The 22,717-nt window shown below is 33.9% G+C and overlaps 2 protein-coding genes across 6 annotated transcripts; both read right to left on the bottom strand.

The window, feature by feature from the left end:
* Nucleotides 1-2,579: 2,579 nt before the first annotated feature.
* On the bottom strand, nt 2,580-14,534 carry LOC111402094. Of its 3 annotated transcripts, none has more exons than XM_023030150.1 (9): nt 14,416-14,534; nt 12,464-12,522; nt 12,110-12,211; nt 9,117-9,174; nt 7,485-7,621; nt 7,345-7,401; nt 4,207-4,304; nt 3,274-3,482; nt 2,585-3,193 (listed from the first exon to the last, which is right to left on the bottom strand). In XM_023030150.1, the coding sequence occupies exons 1-9, from the start codon at nt 14,471-14,473 to the stop codon at nt 3,123-3,125; spliced, it is 849 nt and encodes a 282-aa protein (XP_022885918.1). In that variant the 5' UTR covers nt 14,474-14,534; the 3' UTR covers nt 2,585-3,122. The 3 variants fall into 3 exon arrangements, with proteins under 3 accessions (XP_022885920.1, XP_022885918.1, XP_022885919.1); XM_023030151.1 differs by having other exon boundaries at nt 12,152-12,211; XM_023030152.1 differs by lacking the exons at nt 7,345-7,401; nt 7,485-7,621; nt 9,117-9,174; ... (1 more) ...; nt 12,464-12,522; nt 14,416-14,534 and adding an exon at nt 4,415-5,523 and having other exon boundaries at nt 2,580-3,193.
* A 24-nt stretch (nt 14,535-14,558) lies between these two features.
* Nucleotides 14,559-22,711, bottom strand: LOC111402093. 3 transcript variants are annotated; one of them, XM_023030149.1, is made up of 7 exons: nt 22,442-22,711; nt 20,483-20,541; nt 20,171-20,230; nt 16,880-16,937; nt 15,248-15,384; nt 15,108-15,164; nt 14,559-14,803 (listed from the first exon to the last, which is right to left on the bottom strand). In XM_023030149.1, the coding sequence occupies exons 1-7, from the start codon at nt 22,497-22,499 to the stop codon at nt 14,747-14,749; spliced, it is 486 nt and encodes a 161-aa protein (XP_022885917.1). In that variant the 5' UTR covers nt 22,500-22,711; the 3' UTR covers nt 14,559-14,746. The 3 variants fall into 3 exon arrangements, with proteins under 3 accessions (XP_022885917.1, XP_022885915.1, XP_022885916.1); XM_023030147.1 differs by having other exon boundaries at nt 14,563-14,803; nt 20,129-20,230; XM_023030148.1 differs by having other exon boundaries at nt 14,565-14,756; nt 20,129-20,230.
* Nucleotides 22,712-22,717: the final 6 nt, after the last annotated feature.

Genomic DNA, 22,717 nt, shown 5'->3' with positions numbered 1-22,717 from the left:
TCGAGTAACGCCATTTGTCATAAATTTCATGTTCGTGCGTTAATTGGGCTAGTCAATTAATTGTGATAAAAATCAAAATTATAGTCAATTTTTATAGAAGTTATGAAATATTTTTATAAAAGTCCATTAAATCCCCGTTTGGCCACCATGAAATTTTATTTTATTTTTCTTTCTCCTATTTTTAACCACACAATATTTCATAAGTAATGTTACACGTAAATCGAAAAATTTTCATTCCTTTCAACCAATCATTTTTCAAAAAAAATACAATTCCACTCGTTTTCATTTAAAAAAATAGGGACCAAACGAGGGCTAAAATTATGGATAATGTAAAATGTGCGATCGAAAATAAATTTTAAAAATTGAAATCAAATATGGTTTTACTCCGCGTATGATTCCATTTTTCAAAGCTCGTTTTTTCTTAAATTAATTTTTAATTATATACTTTTTAACAAAATAATTTTACACATGAAATTATAATTTTTAATCACATTTAAAAAAAAAGTAAAGAAAAAACACTTTTCACAAAATTTATTCTCAAAAAAATATCTACCAAATGGATATCTAATGTCACGATATTGCCATTGTGATCAAATATAGCATTACTCATTTTGTCACATTGCACCTAATATCTACACTTGAAAAGTCACTAGTAATCGAGCTCACATAGTTAAGATCTGGTGTTATTATTTGTCAAACTTTTCGTTTAAATTTTGATACTTTTTATTAGTAAATAGTAACGCGTTATGAATATTTCACGAGTAACATCATATTTTATTAACATTTTAAAATTTGCTATAGTTGATATAATTAGATATCGGCATTTTAGTAGAGGATCAAGACATAGAATACCTTATGAGCAGTGCTGGGCATACAGCCCAGCACATTACAGAACCCTTACAGGGTTCTTACAAAGGGGTGGGGTCGGAATTTTTTCTTCATTTTTTATTACATTGGGGCCCACGTGGGACTGACCCCATGTGAGTCGGTAAGACCTCTGTAAAAATATCTTGTATTTTTAGATTGTTTACTTGTAAATAATTGACTTATGATCTATGTTTGTTCTATACAAAAGATACTTATACAATAAGAAAGAAGTACATATCTAAAAAAGACTTGCAATTAATAGATTGAAACTATCATATTTGCAAAAATACTAACGCTCACTAAGCTACTACTTTAAGAAAGTAACTTTAATTATCAATTATAAAGTTGTTATGTTGAATTTGTTCCATCTACCACTAGCAAACAGATGTTATTTGAGACACATAGTACGATATGATGTCGAATTTTTTAAAAAAAAAAGTATAATTAAACAAAAAGGAGAAAAACACAACCTTTCTGCTGCTGCTTTTTTATCACTAAAACACTGCTATAGAAAGTTGCTTTACTGAAAAGTTGCTTAAATACTCTAATTGGCAATTGCAGTCTTTTAATATGATTTTCAATTATAGCTTTTTTATTCTTCATTTTCTATAGATTTTTTGTGTATTAAATTAAAAAGGTAATTATTAAATTACATAATACTTTGTGTACGTAAACAAATTTCTAAAATTTTTATACCTAATATCGATATGTTTTGCCCTACCAAAATATATTGTAAGGATACCATAGGAGCAAGCTTAAGGTATCAAATAAAGATATCTACAGCCCTTGCGTATATTATGGTTTGTAGTTCCTTTTTTTCTATTGAATTATGGCCGCAATCTTTAAAAAGAATTTAGAATATCTAGAAGACATTTATGTTACTTATTTGAATTGGATTATTTGTGTTTTGATGCAGGATCTGTGCATTCTTATGGTGACATGTACTCCAACTTCAATTGCACGAAACTGCAGAACTAAGTGGATTCATAGATTTTGTTAATGAAGTGGTAAAACATTGGAAAATGCTGTGTGTACACCACAAGGTGTACACACAGCTTTACAACCTCCTTACATGGAAGAAGGTACACGAATATTTTATTACATGTGAGCTATCTCCATGTGAGGGAGGTGTAAAACTATGTACACCTATGTACACACACGAATGCGTGCAAAGGTTTCCTTGGGCCAAACGGAGATTGACCCTCGAGTGCAAAGGCAGATGGGAGCTTGACTGCAAGACCCACCCGTCAAGCAGGGGTGTAAAACTGTGTATACGCCGAACGAAGATTGGCCCTCGAGTGCAAAGGCAGAAAGGAGCTTGACTGCAAGACCCACCCGTCGAGCAGGGGTGTAAAACTGTGTGTACACCATTGTATACACACAGCACAACCCATCGTTTATTGTATCCTAATAGTAGTTTTGGCGTCCATTGGAAGAGTTTATATCTAAATTCACTGCATATATAGTAATCAGCATTTGGTTTTGCTATGTTTAAAGACAGGTTGTAAAGCATAAACTTGACCGTAGCTTTTAGATCTTTCACAAGTTTCTTCTATGCTCAATATAACCAGTTTCCATATTGGACGATAAAATTCAGAAAGTGCAAAATGATCTACGACGTACTCTGTTCAGACTATCAAGTGGTGGTGTACGTTTGCCCAGCATATATTTTCAATCAGATAGTTTTATCTCTCTTCTGAACTCCATAGAAAAGTAGTTAAGCAATCAATTTTTTTCTCAACGTGTCAAGAACTAAAGCAAAAAATTACATCTAAACTGGAAGCCATAAGATCATGATGTTGCCAAGAGACAACATGCTATAATTATATTGCTTGTCTTGAAGATAGAATCATCTCAGTAATGATATAGAAACTTTGTATGCTAACCGCGATAGTGTTTCCTCTTCCTACATTTATGATTTATCAGAGTGCCCCCATCAGACATTTCTGGCATCTTGAAGAACAAGTTCTTGAGGTTGAGATTTCTCTTACAACTCATGAGAATTATAGTTGAAAATCTCGTTCACGTCATTTCTTTGCATTATGCTGCTTCTGTTGTGATTACATATTGTAGAATTTTATTTTATATTTAAGAAGATTCTCTAGCATTCGGACACACTTAATCGAGTTTATTAGAGACTAGTGTTACGGACCTAATTGTCAAAGAAAAAAGTTGTTTGCTGATAATCCCTATCCTCCCTCTCCCCAACCCTCACACCATTTTTAGAGCCCTGAGAACACATTTCAATAGGAGTACTAGGCAAAATATTGCTGTGGATAAATTTCTTTAAGAACCTGGGGCAAGTTCAGAACAATCTCCGCATAAGCTGTTGGGGAGAGCAAAAAGGTGATATTAGTGTCTGGTTATCAATGACAAGAATGAACAATAGGGTTACCATTATCTGACCTTCAGGTAAACTCATAGTTCGTAATGCATCCTCTGCATATGACAAACGAGTAGGAATAGGTTGACTTCCCAGCACTTCGTTCTCCTTCCTAGTCATTGTTACAGCACTGATCGACTTCTTTGATTGATGCATCGGCCATACAAGGACACTGACCTCAGTCGGAACTATGGACAGAAGATCCGCGTACTTAAGACTCAATGTAACCTTGCTGCAAGATGAAAAACAAAAGAACACTTGAAACTGGTGCACGTAAAAGCAAAAGCATGTAGAAACCTAGATAGAATTTAAATCAGACGGTTATAGTAATTAAACAAATAATATGTGTGAATCCATGCATAAAAGGATCAAAAGATAATGTCATATCCACACAACTATGGTACCAATATGGTTAAAGAACCTTATGCAATAATATGTAGGATGATAAAGTTGCATAAAAATACTATAATGACTAACGAGAGAGAGAGAGAGAGGAGCGGCATCAAATCATCTACACTAATTAACAAATCATAGCCAGCTACATCCAGAGCCTCTGGACTCTTATTTGTAGGATGTGCCCGTTATTATGAAAGATAAAGAAAGACTCGTAAAAGAGTTGTAAAAGAACTACCATAATCATTTACAAGGTCGATCAGAGGAAATGTAGGGAGTAATTAGATTCACCCAGTATTCACCATCCAGTCACACTAGCTATCACTCATTCATAAGCAAGCCAAAATGGTAGTTCAACCTTTTCAATTTGTCAACGTGTTGTGCCTCGATAAACATGTGAAAAATGAGTTAAGAGTCACATCATTTCAAACACAGTAAATGTTATATAAAACCCAAGCTTGAAGTTGAAAAAAGAAAAACAACAAAACTCTGAAAACAATTGTTGGTTAAGAATCATTGAGATGGACGAGGAAAAATTATATGAAGAGGAGGACTACACCTACCAATCGAAATCATCAAGCACAAATTCAACCATATGATACGGAAGACTGTTATAAAGTTCTCCAACTTGATTTCCATAAAGTTCCTTTATAAGACGAACCTGGAGAAGAACAAGACAAATGGTAGAGATCGTGTTAAAATGATCGGGATAACAAAAATGAAACTACAATTAAAGGAGCACATAAAAGATTTCATTTTATGGAAACCTACTTCAGAGGAAATTAATTTCGATCGCATTGATGCAAAGAAACTAAACACTGAATAGAGTACTTCTCTAACATCATGCACTCTCTTGCAAATTTGGCATCCACGTAAGTTTTCATTCACAATTCTACTTGACAATTCAGTAGAGCAGATTTCAGACAACAGGAGCTCCAGAAAGCTGTAGGCGACTTGAGACCTGAAGGCATACTGCAGAAGCCATAGCCACAGCCAAACGCGGCCAAGATATGATACAACACAGTGTGCATAAACCACGCCGACAAATCTACCTAAATCCCCATAAAGAAGGAGGGATATCAGTTCCAAGAGCTTCAAGAACATTCTATAGAAGCCTACCTATGTTGTAAACATCTAGGATATTTGTATAGAAGTATCTGTGGAAGCCTCTCTTAACCTTCATTCGAATTTATCACCCATGTCCACTTGCGGAGGTTATAACTTACAACTAAGGCTAAAGAGAACATTTGCAATAATCAAGTTGTAGAGAGAAATTGTGAGCAATAAAAGTTTCTGTTTTTCAAACTCCGTGTTAATCTTTCTTGGGTGATTTCCTAAGTTTTGTATTTAGATCCACACTGCGATATTTTTGAGTAGTTAAGAAGCTAGCAATTTAGTCATGCCTATATTCATGAATCACTTGCAGCCAACCAAGCTTTAGTCTCACATGACATACTGCTTCACTAGACCAAGAGGACGGATTTGAGAGAACTCTCTCTGGGATCCTTGAAATAGTCAAGTTCGTGACAAAATCCTTCTCTTCATCATATATTCTATTCTCAGAAATCAGAAGGGTAAAGCAATTGTTACATTGATAATGGTTGTCCGGTGTGAGACAGGGATGCCATGATTTTTGGCCAGATTGGTTTATGACGACTTATAAACCTAGTAAAAAAATATGATCTTTAACTTGTCTACGAGCAATGCAGTTCAGCTGTAGAAATTGTTGAATGATTGGAGTCATGATGTCATCTATCGTGTAGGGGACAAATATTAGGGATAACAAAAACCCCGTTAAATCCAATACCCATTACTCACCTAATAATATAAATAGGACAGGAGCAGGGTGGGAGACATTGCCCTGAAGCAGGTATGGGGGTGGGTACGAAATCATGATCCCTACCTCACTACCCGCCCCGTTTAAAATTTATTTCAAATTTAAGTTTTTGATTTTCTAACGAGCATATGGGTTACTCTTAACCCAAAAATAAAAAATAAAAAAGGTAATAAATTTTACAAACTAAAAACATTAAAAAAACAAAAAATAAACGGCCTGCCCTACCACCCCGCAATGAACCTGTCTCATCCCATCTTAATCTGGTATGGAGGCACGACAAGGTGACAAAAAATACCCTAAGGGACGGGCCGAGAATGGCCATTCGGCCCCCCATTGCCAAACAATCATGGAAGACTATTTCCATAGCATCACATGAGTAATTTTATAGGAGCATAAAAAATTGAAAATAATAAATATTTAGGTGTCTCATTTTTATTTTTATTTCGAAGCACATAAGAGGATCCACACAATAGTGGGTGGATTCTAATCATTTTTACTTTTTCCTATCTGTATGCAATACCTAATTTTCTATTCCCAGGTATTGTTCTTTAGTATTGACATAAACAATGCAGCTCCTAATTTTCTATTCGTAGGTCATGTTCTTTATGATTCCCATAATGAAATTGATGATTTTAGAAAAATTAACGTATAAAGCTGATATATCTTAAATTAGTATTGACCTAAAAAAAACATTTTATACCATACTATTTATACATCTCCATAATTATTGGAGAGATAACACTTAACATTTTAGATTGAATGAAATGAAAGTAGAACACAACATGTAATTTGAGCAGATTCGCCTTCAGGTGTGATTCAAAGAGGCCACGGTAACACGAAGAAAAGTGTTGATCGATGTGGTTTTTGACTGAACTGATAACTTTATCATTCTTACCTCTCGTGGATATTTTTTTCTTTGCAAAGCTTATAATTTTTTAAGAAAAAAAAGGAAAATAACAATCAGTAATACACCTAGCTAAGTAGATACTTCCATTTAGAGCAGAGGTAAAACAAATCTATTTGAAAAATATATTAGTCTATCTTCTTAGCCTAAGATTCTAAATGTGTAAAGCAATTTCTGCCCATCACTTTAGGCTTCATAATGTAATAAGTCCTGCCCGATGAGGGACTTAACTTCTTGAGCATGAAGGGGTTTACAAGGAATTTATTGCAACTTGATTGAAATTTCCTCAAGATCAAAATATTGCACCTTAAGATCATGCAGCAACAAATTTGACCCTTGAGTCCAAAAATGCGATAAATATATCTATTGAGTGACTCTTCAAAAAGGTCAACCATGACTATAGCTACCCATGGGCTTGCTTTAAACTATGCATTTCACCTTTCACTCAAGTTGGTTTGTTGATCTGCTGCCATCACAAATAATTATCAAATGTGCAAACTCAGGTTACACTACTATCAATCTTCATCAGCATTTTTCATCTATACAGAATAGGACACGAGGGTATGCAGCATCTAGAAGACAACTTTAAGTCGAGGCAGTCAGGCAGTTCTGGAATTAGGAATGCACATTAAAATTACACATGTCAAGGAAACCTCCTGTATTTAAAAAACATTCTCAATCAATATTTACGAGGGTTGCTATCATTTGACTAATAATAATTATGTTGTGCAGCCAGAAATTATGCTTGCATGTGTAAACAATGTGTTATTCAAAAAGAAAAAGATTTATTTGGAAAAATAGAATCAAATTCATGTCATGTCATAATTAATAGCAGAACTAACACCCAAAAAAATAAAAATAAATGTATATAAAATACAGAGAGTGAGGATATTTTTATAGAATCTATTAAGAGAATTTAATTGAACCCCTCACAGATGGTTCTAGAAATGAGCAAAATACCTGCTCCCGTCTATCAACAAAAGCCTGTAATAAATCTCCCACGTGGTCTATGAATTTCTGAAACCAGATAAGAGAATTAATGCTTTGAGATGTGTATAGTCAGCCAATGAACAATGATATGCTTAAGAAACTAGTCTCACCATTGCATTTGAAGAGAGAAAATCATTTTCAGCTTCACGTATTGGCAAGAAAAATGGAACTGTATGTTCAAGAAGAGTCATTTTCTCAAGAAATGACTTGCTTTCAAGCACACAATGGTAGGGGTCACAAGGTTCTCCTGTTTGAAGTCCAACAATTGAATGATTATAACTTACCACCGCATAAACAAATAAGTTCAAAATGAAGGGGAGAATGCATGTTTACAAGTTGAACGTTTAATATTAAGCGGCCTCTTTCATTGAAAAAATAATTGTGTGGCAAACTGCATGTAGTTTTTTCATTTTTACGTTTTTTTTTTTTGGGGTAAAGTTCAAAACCCATTTGAGGTTATTCTGGTGAAGTTCAATAAAACTCGTTGTATTGCCACGTCTAAATGTAGGCAGTGTAGATGGCAACAAATAGGGTTAAGCTCCTTAAAAATATCAAAGAAAGGAACTATAAGTTCCAGTATTCATTAGAGGTTATTCTGGTGAAGTATGATGAAAATCATTGTAATGCATCGTCTAGATGAAGTTAGTATTGATGGCAACAAATTTAGTTAACTCCTTCGAATATCAGAAGGAACTATATTTTCTGCCAGAAAGAGGCTGAAAGGGTTTTATTTGCAAGTTGAGTTATGAGCGATGACATCTCATTGATCTCATTTTAGTTTTTTCTAAGTAATTGATATGCAACCGTGCATCAGTTGTTCAGTACTAGTATCTTTTTTAAACAACTTTCATTTTATCGAGTGGTTCATATTGTGTGCTGCCTATCTACATTTATCTTCTCTTGATGGTCCTAAGGCATGTACATGTAGATTAGGCAAATTCAAGCAAGTAACATTGGTATTTTACTGTTAGCAGAAAAAAATGAATTCTTTTCTTAACGAGTAATATTGTACCATGTCAACATCCATGAATCTTTTGTTAAGGTATATTGCATTAGATGACATAAATCCATGTATTTGCACCACCAGCAACCAGAGGCTGTGCTTGTCGGTTCCAATACTACATAAATACGTGTTTCCGTGTGATTTTAACTAAATGATTTCCACTAGGGAAATTACATATAACCTAGTATTTTGCAATTAAAAGGACATCGAGCCATGTCAAGATTTCCTAGGGACAATCAAGCCCTAGTTCATAAATATCTACTATGCTTGTGCCCTTCCGTACTTAATCACACTTACTGCTTAGATGAAAAATTACTAATTCCCAATCTTAATTTATTATTCATCTGAACAGACGGAAAGATTACAACTGTATGGGGCACCCAATATAATCAAGCAGAAAGGCATGTTATCGAATTTGGTTGGTAGAAGAAATTTTTTGGGTACCCAACCAGTTACTTAACTGCTTGAGTTCAAAACTTAACATAAAAAACTCTAACGAGTCTTCCATCTATGATTTATATGCACACAAAAAATTCATCCTTGTTTCCAGGATGGTTCAATTAAACACAATGACATGTCAGCTGAAAATCAACCTTTACAAATTGACTCATTAAAATAGAACAGTACTATGATCTATCAGAAATTTTATAAAAGAAAAAATTGTTATATACTTTCAGAAGCACCGGATATTTTTCATTAGTTAACAATACCATTATGAAATCAGAAAGTTTGTAATTACCTGCAAATGATGTCTCATATTGAATGCCAATCCTGGCTCCTTCCAAACAGCAAATCGTCTGCTCATAAAGAATGCATTAATAAGAAGTCAATCATGTTGCTCATAATCATTTATATTGCAGCCATTTACCTAAACTTCAACAGGGTCTTGTGCAAAACAGATGCACAAGACAAAGGACAAATCTGAAATTCTAATATTATTAAGATTTAAGGCTTGTTTGTCCAAGATTTTTTTAAAATTATTTTTCCTCAAAATCATTTTCAACCGCACATTCTATGGGACCCATACTTTTCCCCACCTTTTTACCACATGTTCTCCAAAAAAGAAAATCATTTTTCCCTAGGAAAAAAAAAAAGAAAAAGAAAAGAAAAAATTGTGCCAAACAAGCTTTTATATAGTTGTTGGTCTAGAATTATCTTTTGCAATCGAAGTTTTCCATCATTTCGAGTTATAAACCTTGTAGTAGGAGAAGGCCGTAAGGTATATTTAAACCCATGTCATCTTTTGGGTCTTATTTTATTTTTAACAAAGACTTGAACTAGGAACAAGACTGTGTCATCTTTGGGGTCTTATTTTATTTTTAACAAAGACTTGAACCAAGAACAAGACTACACTAGCACGATCAGGGGCGGACTCGGAATTATTGTTCAGTGGGGGCGAGAACCAAAAAAAAAACAAAAAGAGAGAGAGAGAGAGAACCAAAAACAAAATAAAAGAAGAATAATAAAAGAGCACTTTGAGAATCGAACTCAAGAACTACCTACATCCAAAGCAAGAACCACACCACCAGACCTATTGCCATATGTTTATCTTAGGTTTTTTTTCTAAAGGTATTTGAAATTTTCAGTGGGGGCGACTGCCTCCATTGGACCCTTAATGGTTCCGCCCCTGAGCACGATTGAGATTTCCCATTTGAAGTCACAACCCCTGTAGGATAAGTCCTCTAGGTCTATAAAAACATGTCTCGTATCTATAATTCAATAAAATTTATCGCTACAAGAATCTTACATCATATTGTATAATATGACGCACTTTTTTCTCATTTTCCTCATCGTACTCGTCCTTCTTCTCCCGCTATTCCTAAAGCACTATTCTTAGTACGGCTGATCAGCACCGAATGGTGGCTAAGCTTGATAATTTACTGTAAGTTCACTAATAGTAAATAAGTTGGTCTTAAATTTTATTTATTTGCTAGTTAAAGTTGGAAAAAGTACTTAAATTGAAAGTAACACTTACCCCACTAAACATGTTCACAATAAAAAAAATTACTTCAAAGTAGCTTAGCAAAACAAGCTTTTATATTTCCAACAAAATCCATCATAGGGTGCCTTCACGAGAGAATTTTAAAGTGGTCACACAACAGTGTCCCACTTTCACATTGTTGTGACAGCCCACATAACATGGGATCCTCATTAGTAATTAAGAAGCACGTTGGCTTATAATTTCATTGATTTTGTCAATGGTCCCAATGTATAATATAAAATCTGAGAAGATAAAATGCAAATTTGGTCATCTAAACCCTACCGTTACTATTCAAATTTAATTGTGGGCTTATAATTTTAATTCGGGTCCACCTGAATTAATTCAAAGGCTCGGATAAGCCTCCAAGTCTACCAGCAAACACTGTATTCTAAATCAATTGTGCACCAAGATACTACAGTTAAAAGAAATAAATTCAACATTTCCAATAAGATGAATTTGGTTGAAGTAACTATCTCATGGGTGCCCCCACACAAGAAACAGATAGCACTGCTAGTCTTTCACCCCTGGGCACACCATGCAGGAAATGGATACTTAAGTGTGCCACTGTAGCATGCACAAGACTATTACTTCTTTCCATCGTATTGGATTCGGTTCAGAATAGTATTCAATAGACCAACCAAGAAATCAAGAAGAGTGCCCTCTTAAGACGAGGGGAACCTGAGAAATCCAACTAGTGAGTGGATGTGCATAAGGGTTAATAATAAAGGCAGCAGGTAATGCTGAATTCTTAGACCAGTGTCCATGCAGGAAATGGATACTTAAGTGTGCCACTGTAGCATGCACAAGACTATTACTTCTTTCCATCGTATTGGATTCGGTTCAGAATAGTATTCAATAGACCAACCAAGAAATCAAGAAGAGTGCCCTCTTAAGACGAGGGGAACCTGAGAAATCCAACTAGTGAGTGGATGTGCATAAGGGTTAATAATAAAGGCAGCAGGTAATGCTGAATTCTTAGACCAGTGTCAAGTGTTCCAGAGGTGATCAAAAGATCAACATGCTTATGCCATTCAAGAACCAAGAAACTATTTTCACTCTAAGGCCTAAGCTATGGAAAGTACTAGGTACGAATACTACAACTCAGAATTACTCTTAGAGTGTGTTTGATTGGCTTTATTTTCCATGAAAAATGTCATTTTTCTTCTCAAATTCCTGCTTTTGGGGTGACAATATTTTCCAAATTTTGGTCATGGGACCATATTTTCCTCAAAAACAAGGAAAATATTTTCTTTGAAGAGGGATGATTTTTATTTTCCAAGTAATTCATTCTCTCTTTCTCTCTCTTATCTATCAACTCTCTCTCATCTACACACCAATAAAAAATAGATAAGTATAATATTTTTTAGATTGAAAACTAAATCAATCAAACACATTTAAATAATAATTTCCATACAAATAAGTTTCAGGCAATTGAATTACCTAAAATTTATTTTCTTTCCATGCAAATTTCATACTCGCAATCAAACGCGCCCTTAGTTCTTTAACCAGCAATTGTTGATCAAATCGATAAGGACAATCTCACTTTATCATATATACTAAGTAATTGGTGCATGACCAATATTAAATGGGTAGAAGTTGGTTGAAATTTTTCTACACTTCTCTTTCTTCAATACAAGAAAAATAGAAGAATACCATCTCAATATGACACAGGGAACCCAAAAATGAAGTCCTACATATTTTGGGATTTATTAAGAAATAACAAGTATAAATTCCTAACAATCATAATATACCTTATTTCCAACTCTATAAGTTATCTTTTCATAAGGAAGTACCGGCAATGCAGTTGTATCCCCTGACAATTGAGATGCCTTTCTTTCAGCCTCCATGTGAACCTGCCATAAATATCAACATAGTCTGACTCTGAATGTGTAAACTTGTATGAAGAGAACAGAAAGCCGCACGTGAGAAAACGGAGAGGAAAACAAAAGTTTCCACCAATTTCGCAATGAAATTCAAAAATGGGTGTTCTTCTATAGGAATATCAAACAAAAGCAATTTCAAGTGAATTCTCACCCCCTCTAATCTCCATGGATAATGAAAAGAATAATTACTAAAACTAGTAAACTAATTGAATAAAATCATACCCGCTCCCTCACTGTAGCTAATAAACCATCATTCCATTGCTCACCATCTAACCATACTTCTGCAAAATAATTAACATCTTAACAAAACTAACAAGTAGATGATATTTGAAGTGTGAAATAACGGTACTCTAATGGAATTCCAGGTAAGTTATCCACCAAGTAAGAAGCAATTCAAGAGGCTAGCAAAAGCATATAAGAATATTCAGAATATAACCAATAACAGGCCTAAAAATGAACACAATTTTCAGTTGAGGTATAAGTGCCAGAACTAGGAACAAACCCCAGAAGAAGTTGATATGCATTTAATAATCAACAATCTCGTGAAATCAAAATAACTTGTGCGAATATATTATCGAAAAGATATATATTCCAATACCTTACAGTTTAACAGTTTGAAAATTTAATTATAGTATCAAATAGTAAAAGGAAAATGCAAATATATTTTGTATCTTAATCTTATACATATTCAAACATACATGGAAATCATGACTTTAATGAAGTCGACACAACAAATCACATCAAGATAAGAGCGTTAAGAAAAAAAATTCATACAAGTGAGCGGTGATAAGAGAAATCATTTTTTAAGGAATCTAAGGACTAATATTACAATAATAAGAAATGTAATCTTCTCAACTCTTATTTTCTGGAAGAAGAGTTGAAAAGAAAAATGCCGACAGACATAATCGGACAAGAACTAGAATTGTAGAAGAAGGGGAAGGGAGAGAGGAGAAAAAGAAAGAGAGAAAGACAAGAAGAGGAGAGGAGAGGAAACAAAAAGAAAGACAGAGACGAGAGAGAAGAGAGAGGAGGAAATTAGAGAGGGAAGGTGTTTATTCAATTTATCGAAGACGAGGAAAATACAACAATTAAGCCCCTTTTATATAGGGTTTTAACTAATTTAATTTAAGTAGAAACAACTAAAGAAATAACATAAAATACAAGAGAACAAAAAAATAAACTGCATTTACTTTTCCTAATCAAGAATCCAAACTAGGAAAGTCTTCATGTAACATATTTAACAGGATCTCCATAAAAATACTGATCATTCTTTTCGTATCAAATGTCCCTTTTTTAAGCAAAACACCAACACGGCTTCAGTGGGTTTTCTCTAAGGTCCTTGAATTAAAGAAATGGTGTAATAATTTGTAAGTTCTTTATCGCCATGAGTTCTCATTATTGGCAAGTTGACCAACATTCCAGATTATTCATTTTAAGTAACAAAAACAGTTTTCATAAGTCATTTTTTCTAGAATTACCAACTTTGCCAGTGTTTAAGAAAATATGGGATCTACAACTCACATTCCAGAAAAATATTAGGCTCCCAGAACTCATATGTTGAAAATAAGTTCCTAGTGGGCAAACAAACATGTTTGGTGTTTCCCTTCAATCTTCAATAAAGACGAGTAAGGATTCACTGCCATATCCAATATAGCATCATTACTACTTTCTACTTTCTACTTAGTGGCTGACAAAAAGAAGTGGCAAGATATTATTACACATGCAAAAGGTGGAAATTTTGTCTCAGCATCTATTCTCCAAAACAGGCATTTCCAGCCTTTTGGCATCTGAAAAAAGGTTGAAATTTGGATCACGAAACTATTACATAAGGGTAGAGTTTCTCCAAGATCCTTTTTTTTCTCTTCCTATATTTTTTAGTGGGCTTCACCCCTATGTTGACATCTTAGCAGGTTAATGCACATATGTTTCCCTATCATTGTATGACTTACATATCTAACAGTTTCGTCCTTGCTTGGCAGTAGATTTTAATTCAATTATTTCAAAACGTATAAAAAAAAGATATACAAATCATAGATGATGAATGGAAAATCATGAGCCAATGATACACCGCTACAGGGTAACAAGAAGCACACAATGGCAGCCACCAAAAGTACTTATAAAATCTTTATGAACAGTTAAAAAATACAGTGCTCAAAGTATTTATCTAAAACTACCTTGAGTTTGAGAAGCTCGGGCAGCTTCAAATTCCCTTTGCAAACGCTCAAAAACCATCTTGTCAGAGTCCCTAATGAATCAACAGCTTTTGAAAACCTCTACTATCTATTATTATAGCCATTCAATGACTATAGCTACCCATGGGCTTGCTTTAAACTATGCATTTCACCTTTCACTCAAGTTGGTTTGTTGATCTGCTGCCATCACAAATAATTATCAAATGTGCAAACTCAGGTTACACTACTATCAATCTTCATCAGCATTTTTCATCTATACAGAATAGGACACGAGGGTATGCAGCATCTAGAAGACAACTTTAAGTCGAGGCAGTCAGGCAGTTCTGGAATTAGGAATGCACATTAAAATTACACATGTCAAGGAAACCTCCTGTATTTAAAAAACATTCTCAATCAATATTTACGAGGGTTGCTATCATTTGACTAATAATAATTATGTTGTGCAGCCAGAAATTATGCTTGCATGTGTAAACAATGTGTTATTCAAAAAGAAAAAGATTTATTTGGAAAAATAGAATCAAATTCATGTCATGTCATAATTAATAGCAGAACTAACACCCAAAAAAATAAAAATAAATGTATATAAAATACAGAGAGTGAGGATATTTTTATAGAATCTATTAAGAGAATTTAATTGAACCCCTCACAGATGGTTCTAGAAATGAGCAAAATACCTGCTCCCGTCTATCAACAAAAGCCTGTAATAAATCTCCCACGTGGTCTATGAATTTCTGAAACCAGATAAGAGAATTAATGCTTTGAGATGTGTATAGTCAGCCAATGAACAATGATATGCTTAAGAAACTAGTCTCACCATTGCATTTGAAGAGAGAAAATCATTTTCAGCTTCACGTATTGGCAAGAAAAATGGAACTGTATGTTCAAGAAGAGTCATTTTCTCAAGAAATGACTTGCTTTCAAGCACACAATGGTAGGGGTCACAAGGTTCTCCTGTTTGAAGTCCAACAATTGAATGATTATAACTTACCACCGCATAAACAAATAAGTTCAAAATGAAGGGGAGAATGCATGTTTACAAGTTGAACGTTTAATATTAAGCGGCCTCTTTCATTGAAAAAATAATTGTGTGGCAAACTGCATGTAGTTTTTTCATTTTTACGTTTTTTTTTTTTGGGGTAAAGTTCAAAACCCATTTGAGGTTATTCTGGTGAAGTTCAATAAAACTCGTTGTATTGCCACGTCTAAATGTAGGCAGTGTAGAAGGCAACAAACAGGGTTAAGCTCCTTAAAAATATCAAAGAAAGGAACTATAAGTTCCAGTATTCATTAGAGGTTATTCTGGTGAAGTATGATGAAAATCATTGTAATGCATCGTCTAGATGAAGTTAGTATTGATGGCAACAAATTTAGTTAACTCCTTCGAATATCAGAAGGAACTATATTTTCTGCCAGAAAGAGGCTGAAAGGGTTTTATTTGCAAGTTGAGTTATGAGCGATGACATCTCATTGATCTCATTTTAGTTTTTTCTAAGTAATTGATATGCAACCGTGCATCAGTTGTTCAGTACTAGTATCTTTTTTAAACAACTTTCATTTTATCGAGTGGTTCATATTGTGTGCTGCCTATCTACATTTATCTTCTCTTGATGGTCCTAAGGCATGTACATGTAGATTAGGCAAATTCAAGCAAGTAACATTGGTATTTTACTGTTAGCAGAAAAAAATGAATTCTTTTCTTAACGAGTAATATTGTACCATGTCAACATCCATGAATCTTTTGTTAAGGTATATTGCATTAGATGACATAAATCCATGTATTTGCACCACCAGCAACCAGAGGCTGTGCTTGTCGGTTCCAATACTACATAAATACGTGTTTCCGTGTGATTTTAACTAAATGATTTCCACTAGGGAAATTACATATAACCTAGTATTTTGCAATTAAAAGGACATCGAGCCATGTCAAGATTTCCTAGGGACAATCAAGCCCTAGTTCATAAATATCTACTATGCTTGTGCCCTTCCGTACTTAATCACACTTACTGCTTAGATGAAAAATTACTAATTCCCAATCTTAATTTATTATTCATCTGAACAGACGGAAAGATTACAACTGTATGGGGCACCCAATATAATCAAGCAGAAAGGCATGTTATCGAATTTGGTTGGTAGAAGAAATTTTTTGGGTACCCAACCAGTTACTTAACTGCTTGAGTTCAAAACTTAACATAAAAAACTCTAACGAGTCTTCCATCTATGATTTATATGCACACAAAAAATTCATCCTTGTTTCCAGGATGGTTCAATTAAACACAATGACATGTCAGCTGAAAATCAACCTTTACAAATTGACTCATTAAAATAGAACAGTACTATGATCTATCAGAAATTTTATAAAAGAAAAAATTGTTATATACTTTCAGAAGCACCGGATATTTTTCATTAGTTAACAATACCATTATGAAATCAGAAAGTTTGTAATTACCTGCAAATGATGTCTCATATTGAATGCCAATCCTGGCTCCTTCCAAACAGCAAATCGTCTGCTCATAAAGAATGCATTAATAAGAAGTCAATCATGTTGCTCATAATCATTTATATTGCAGCCATTTACCTAAACTTCAACAGGGTCTTGTGCAAAACAGATGCACAAGACAAAGGACAAATCTGAAATTCTAATATTATTAAGATTTAAGGCTTGTTTGTCCAAGATTTTTTTAAAATTATTTTTCCTCAAAATCATTTTCAACCGCACATTCTATGGGACCCATACTTTTCCCCACCTTTTTACCACATGTTCTCCAAAAAAGAAAATCATTTTTCCCTAGGAAAAAAAAAAAGAAAAAGAAAAGAAAAAATTGTGCCAAACAAGCTTTTATATAGTTGTTGGTCTAGAATTATCTTTTGCAATCGAAGTTTTCCATCATTTCGAGTTATAAACCTTGTAGTAGGAGAAGGCCGTAAGGTATATTTAAACCCATGTCATCTTTTGGGTCTTATTTTATTTTTAACAAAGACTTGAACTAGGAACAAGACTGTGTCATCTTTGGGGTCTTATTTTATTTTTAACAAAGACTTGAACTAGGAACAAGACTGTGTCATCTTTGGGGTCTTATTTTATTTTTAACAAAGACTTGAACTAGGAACAAGACTGTGTCATCTTTGGGGTCTTATTTTATTTTTAACAAAGACTTGAACTAGGAACAAGACTGTGTCATCTTTGGGGTCTTATTTTATTTTTAACAAAGACTTGAACCAAGAACAAGACTACACTAGCACGATCAGGGGCGGACTCGGAATTATTGTTCAGTGGGGGCGAGAACCAAAAAAAAAACAAAGAGAGAGAGAGAGAACCAAAAACAAAATAAAAGAAGAATAATAAAAGAGCACTTTGAGAATCGAACTCAAGAACTACCTACATCCAAAGCAAGAACCACACCACCAGACCTATTGCCATATGTTTATCTTAGGTTTTTTTTCTAAAGGTATTTGAAATTTTCAGTGGGGGCGACTGCCTCCATTGGACCCTTAATGGTTCCGCCCCTGAGCACGATTGAGATTTCCCATTTGAAGTCACAACCCCTGTAGGATAAGTCCTCTAGGTCTATAAAAACATGTCTCGTATCTATAATTCAATAAAATTTATCGCTACAAGAATCTTACATCATATTGTATAATATGACGCACTTTTTTCTCATTTTCCTCATCGTACTCGTCCTTCTTCTCCCGCTATTCCTAAAGCACTATTCTTAGTACGGCTGATCAGCACCGAATGGTGTCTAAGCTTGATAATTTACTGTAAGTTCACTAATGGTAAATAAGTTGGTCTTAAATTTTATTTATTTGTTAGTTAAAGTTGGAAAAAGTACTTAAATTGAAAGTAACACTTATCCCACTAAACATGTTCACAATAAAAAAAATTACTTCAAAGTAGCTTAGCAAAACAAGCTTTTATATTTCCAACAAAATCCATCATAGGGTGCCTTCACGAGAGAATTTTAAAGTGGTCACACAACAGTGTCCCACTTTCACATTGTTGTGACAGCCCACATAACATGGGATCCTCATTAGTAATTAAGAAGCACGTTCTAAGCTTGATAATTTACTGTAAGTTCACTAATGGTAAATAAGTTGGTCTTAAATTTTATTTATTTGTTAGTTAAAGTTGGAAAAAGTACTTAAATTGAAAGTAACACTTATCCCACTAAACATGTTCACAATAAAAAAAATTACTTCAAAGTAGCTTAGCAAAACAAGCTTTTATATTTCCAACAAAATCCATCATAGGGTGCCTTCACGAGAGAATTTTAAAGTGGTCACACAACAGTGTCCCACTTTCACATTGTTGTGACAGCCCACATAACATGGGATCCTCATTAGTAATTAAGAAGCACGTTGGCTTATAATTTCATTGATTTTGTCAATGGTCCCAATGTATAATATAAAATCTGAGAAGATAAAATGCAAATTTGGTCATCTAAACCCTACCGTTATTATTCAAATTTAATTGTGGGCTTATAATTTTAATTCGGGTCCACCTGAATTAATTCAAAGGCTCGGATAAGCCTCCAAGTCTACCAGCAAACACTGTATTCTAAATCAATTGTGCACCAAGATACTACAGTTAAAAGAAATAAATTCAACATTTCCAATAAGATGAATTTGGTTGAAGTAACTATCTCATGGGTGCCCCCACACAAGAAACAGATAGCACTGCTAGTCTTTCACCCCTGGGCACACCATGCAGGAAATGGATACTTAAGTGTGCCACTGTAGCATGCACAAGACTATTACTTCTTTCCATCGTATTGGATTCGGTTCAGAATAGTATTCAATAGACCAACCAAGAAATCAAGAAGAGTGCCCTCTTAAGACGAGGGGAACCTGAGAAATCCAACTAGTGAGTGGATGTGCATAAGGGTTAATAATAAAGGCAGCAGGTAATGCTGAATTCTTAGACCAGTGAATGTCAAGTGTTCCAGAGGTGATCAAAAGATCAACATGCTTATGCCATTCAAGAACCAAGAAACTATTTTCACTCTAAGGCCTAAGCTATGGAAAGTACTAGGTACGAATACTACAACTCAGAATTACTCTTAGAGTGTGTTTGATTGGCTTTATTTTCCATGAAAAATGTCATTTTTCTTCTCAAATTTCTGCTTTTGGGGTGACAATATTTTCCAAATTTTGGTCATGGGACCATATTTTCCTCAAAAACAAGGAAAATATTTTCTTTGAAGAGGGATGATTTTTATTTTCCAAGTAATTCATTCTCTCTTTCTCTCTCTTATCTATCAACTCTCTCTCATCTACACACCAATAAAAAATAGATAAGTATAATATTTTTTAGATTGAAAACTAAATCAATCAAACACATTTAAATAATAATTTCCATACAAATAAGTTTCAGGCAATTGAATTACCTAAAATTTATTTTCTTTCCATGCAAATTTCATACTCGCAATCAAACGCGCCCTTAGTTCTTTAACCAGCAATTGTTGATCAAATCGATAAGGACAATCTCACTTTATCATATATACTAAGTAATTGGTGCATGACCAATATTAAATGGGTAGAAGTTGGTTGAAATTTTTCTACACTTCTCTTTCTTCAATACAAGAAAAATAGAAGAATACCATCTCAATATGACACAGGGAACCCAAAAATGAAGTCCTACATATTTTGGGATTTATTAAGAAATAACAAGTATAAATTCCTAACAATCATAATATACCTTATTTCCAACTCTATAAGTTATCTTTTCATAAGGAAGTACCGGCAATGCAGTTGTATCCCCTGACAATTGAGATGCCTTTCTTTCAGCCTCCATGTGAACCTGCCATAAATATCAACATAGTCTGACTCTGAATGTGTAAACTTGTATGAAGAGAACAGAAAGCCGCACGTGAGAAAACGGAGAGGAAAACAAAAGTTTCCACCAATTTCGCAATGAAATTCAAAAATGGGTGTTCTTCTATAGGAATATCAAACAAAAGCAATTTCAAGTGAATTCTCACCCCCTCTAATCTCCATGGATAATGAAAAGAATAATTACTAAAACTAGTAAACTAATTGAATAAAATCATACCCGCTCCCTCACTGTAGCTAATAAACCATCATTCCATTGCTCACCATCTAACCATACTTCTGCAAAATAATTAACATCTTAACAAAACTAACAAGTAGATGATATTTGAAGTGTGAAATAACGGTACTCTAATGGAATTCCAGGTAAGTTATCCACCAAGTAAGAAGCAATTCAAGAGGCTAGCAAAAGCATATAAGAATATTCAGAATATAACCAATAACAGGCCTAAAAATGAACACAATTTTCAGTTGAGGTATAAGTGCCAGAACTAGGAACAAACCCCAGAAGAAGTTGATATGCATTTAATAATCAACAATCTCGTGAAATCAAAATAACTTGTGCGAATATATTATCGAAAAGATATATATTCCAATACCTTACAGTTTAACAGTTTGAAAATTTAATTATAGTATCAAATAGTAAAAGGAAAATGCAAATATATTTTGTATCTTAATCTTATACATATTCAAACATACATGGAAATCATGACTTTAATGAAGTCGACACAACAAATCACATCAAGATAAGAGCGTTAAGAAAAAAAATTCATACAAGTGAGCGGTGATAAGAGAAATCATTTTTTAAGGAATCTAAGGACTAATATTACAATAATAAGAAATGTAATCTTCTCAACTCTTATTTTCTGGAAGAAGAGTTGAAAAGAAAAATGCCGACAGACATAATCGGACAAGAACTAGAATTGTAGAAGAAGGGGAAGGGAGAGAGGAGAAAAAGAAAGAGAGAAAGACAAGAAGAGGAGAGGAGAGGAAACAAAAAGAAAGACAGAGACGAGAGAGAAGAGAGAGGAGGAAATTAGAGAGGGAAGGTGTTTATTCAATTTATCGAAGACGAGGAAAATACAACAATTAAGCCCCTTTTATATAGGGTTTTAACTAATTTAATTTAAGTAGAAACAACTAAAGAAATAACATAAAATACAAGAGAACAAAAAAATAAACTGCATTTACTTTTCCTAATCAAGAATCCAAACTAGGAAAGTCTTCATGTAACATATTTAACAGGATCTCCATAAAAATACTGATCATTCTTTTCGTATCAAATGTCCCTTTTTTAAGCAAAACACCAACACGGCTTCAGTGGGTTTTCTCTAAGGTCCTTGAATTAAAGAAATGGTGTAATAATTTGTAAGTTCTTTATCGCCATGAGTTCTCATTATTGGCAAGTTGACCAACATTCCAGATTATTCATTTTAAGTAACAAAAACAGTTTTCATAAGTCATTTTTTCTAGAATTACCAACTTTGCCAGTGTTTAAGAAAATATGGGATCTACAACTCACATTCCAGAAAAATATTAGGCTCCCAGAACTCATATGTTGAAAATAAGTTCCTAGTGGGCAAACAAACATGTTTGGTGTTTCCCTTCAATCTTCAATAAAGACGAGTAAGGATTCACTGCCATATCCAATATAGCATCATTACTACTTTCTACTTTCTACTTTCTACTTAGTGGCTGACAAAAAGAAGTGGCAAGATATTATTACACATGAAAAAGGTGGAAATTTTGTCTCAGCATCTATTCTCCAAAACAGGCATTTCCAGCCTTTTGGCATCTGAAAAAAGGTTGAAATTTGGATCACGAAACTATTACATAAGGGTAGAGTTTCTCCAAGATCCTTTTTTTTCTCTTCCTATATTTTTTAGTGGGCTTCACCCCTATGTTGACATCTTAGCAGGTTAATGCACATATGTTTCCCTATCATTGTATGACTTACATATCTAACAGTTTCGTCCTTGCTTGGCAGTAGATTTTAATTCAATTATTTCAAAACGTATAAAAAAAAGATATACAAATCATAGATGATGAATGGAAAATCATGAGCCAATGATACACCGCTACAGGGTAACAAGAAGCACACAATGGCAGCCACCAAAAGTACTTATAAAATCTTTATGAACAGTTAAAAAATACAGTGCTCAAAGTATTTATCTAAAACTACCTTGAGTTTGAGAAGCTCGGGCAGCTTCAAATTCCCTTTGCAAACGCTCAAAAACCATCTTGTCAGAGTCCCTAATGAATCAACAGCTTTTGAAAACCTCTACTATCTATTATTATAGCCATTCACTAAAAAGAGAAAATCTACATGAAAGAAAAATAGAGCAGATTTTCCTTTTGCATTAAAACAACACGATTACAAAGTGCCTATTGTATATTTAAAATCCATCACTTGCATTTTTAAACTTTTTACTTCACTAAGCACTTGCTAGTTCTACAA

Source organism: Olea europaea, chromosome 10, assembly GCF_002742605.1.
Source record: "Olea europaea var. sylvestris chromosome 10, O_europaea_v1, whole genome shotgun sequence".
NCBI classification, from domain to species: Eukaryota; Viridiplantae; Streptophyta; class Magnoliopsida; order Lamiales; family Oleaceae; genus Olea; species Olea europaea.
Note: the sequence above shows the minus strand (reverse complement) of the source record. Positions and strands in the feature narration are given on the sequence as shown.

Coding starts and splice junctions, on each gene's coding strand:
- LOC111402094 (XM_023030150.1), bottom strand. CDS start 14,473: ATGGTTTTTGAGCGTTTGCAAAGGGAATTTGAAGCTGCCCGAGCTTCT. Junction 9,175..12,109: donor CTTATAGAGTTGGAAATAAG/GTATATTATGAT, acceptor CTTTATGAGCAG/ACGATTTGCTGTTTGGAAGG. Junction 3,194..3,273: donor AACTATGAGTTTACCTGAAG/GTCAGATAATGG, acceptor TCTCCCCAACAG/CTTATGCGGAGATTGTTCTG.
- LOC111402093 (XM_023030147.1), bottom strand. CDS start 22,499: ATGGTTTTTGAGCGTTTGCAAAGGGAATTTGAAGCTGCCCGAGCTTCT. Junction 15,385..16,879: donor ATATGAGACATCATTTGCAG/GTAATTACAAAC, acceptor GACTTCAAACAG/GAGAACCTTGTGACCCCTAC. Junction 14,804..15,107: donor TTGTTGATAGACGGGAGCAG/GTATTTTGCTCA, acceptor TTTTAAATACAG/GAGGTTTCCTTGACATGTGT.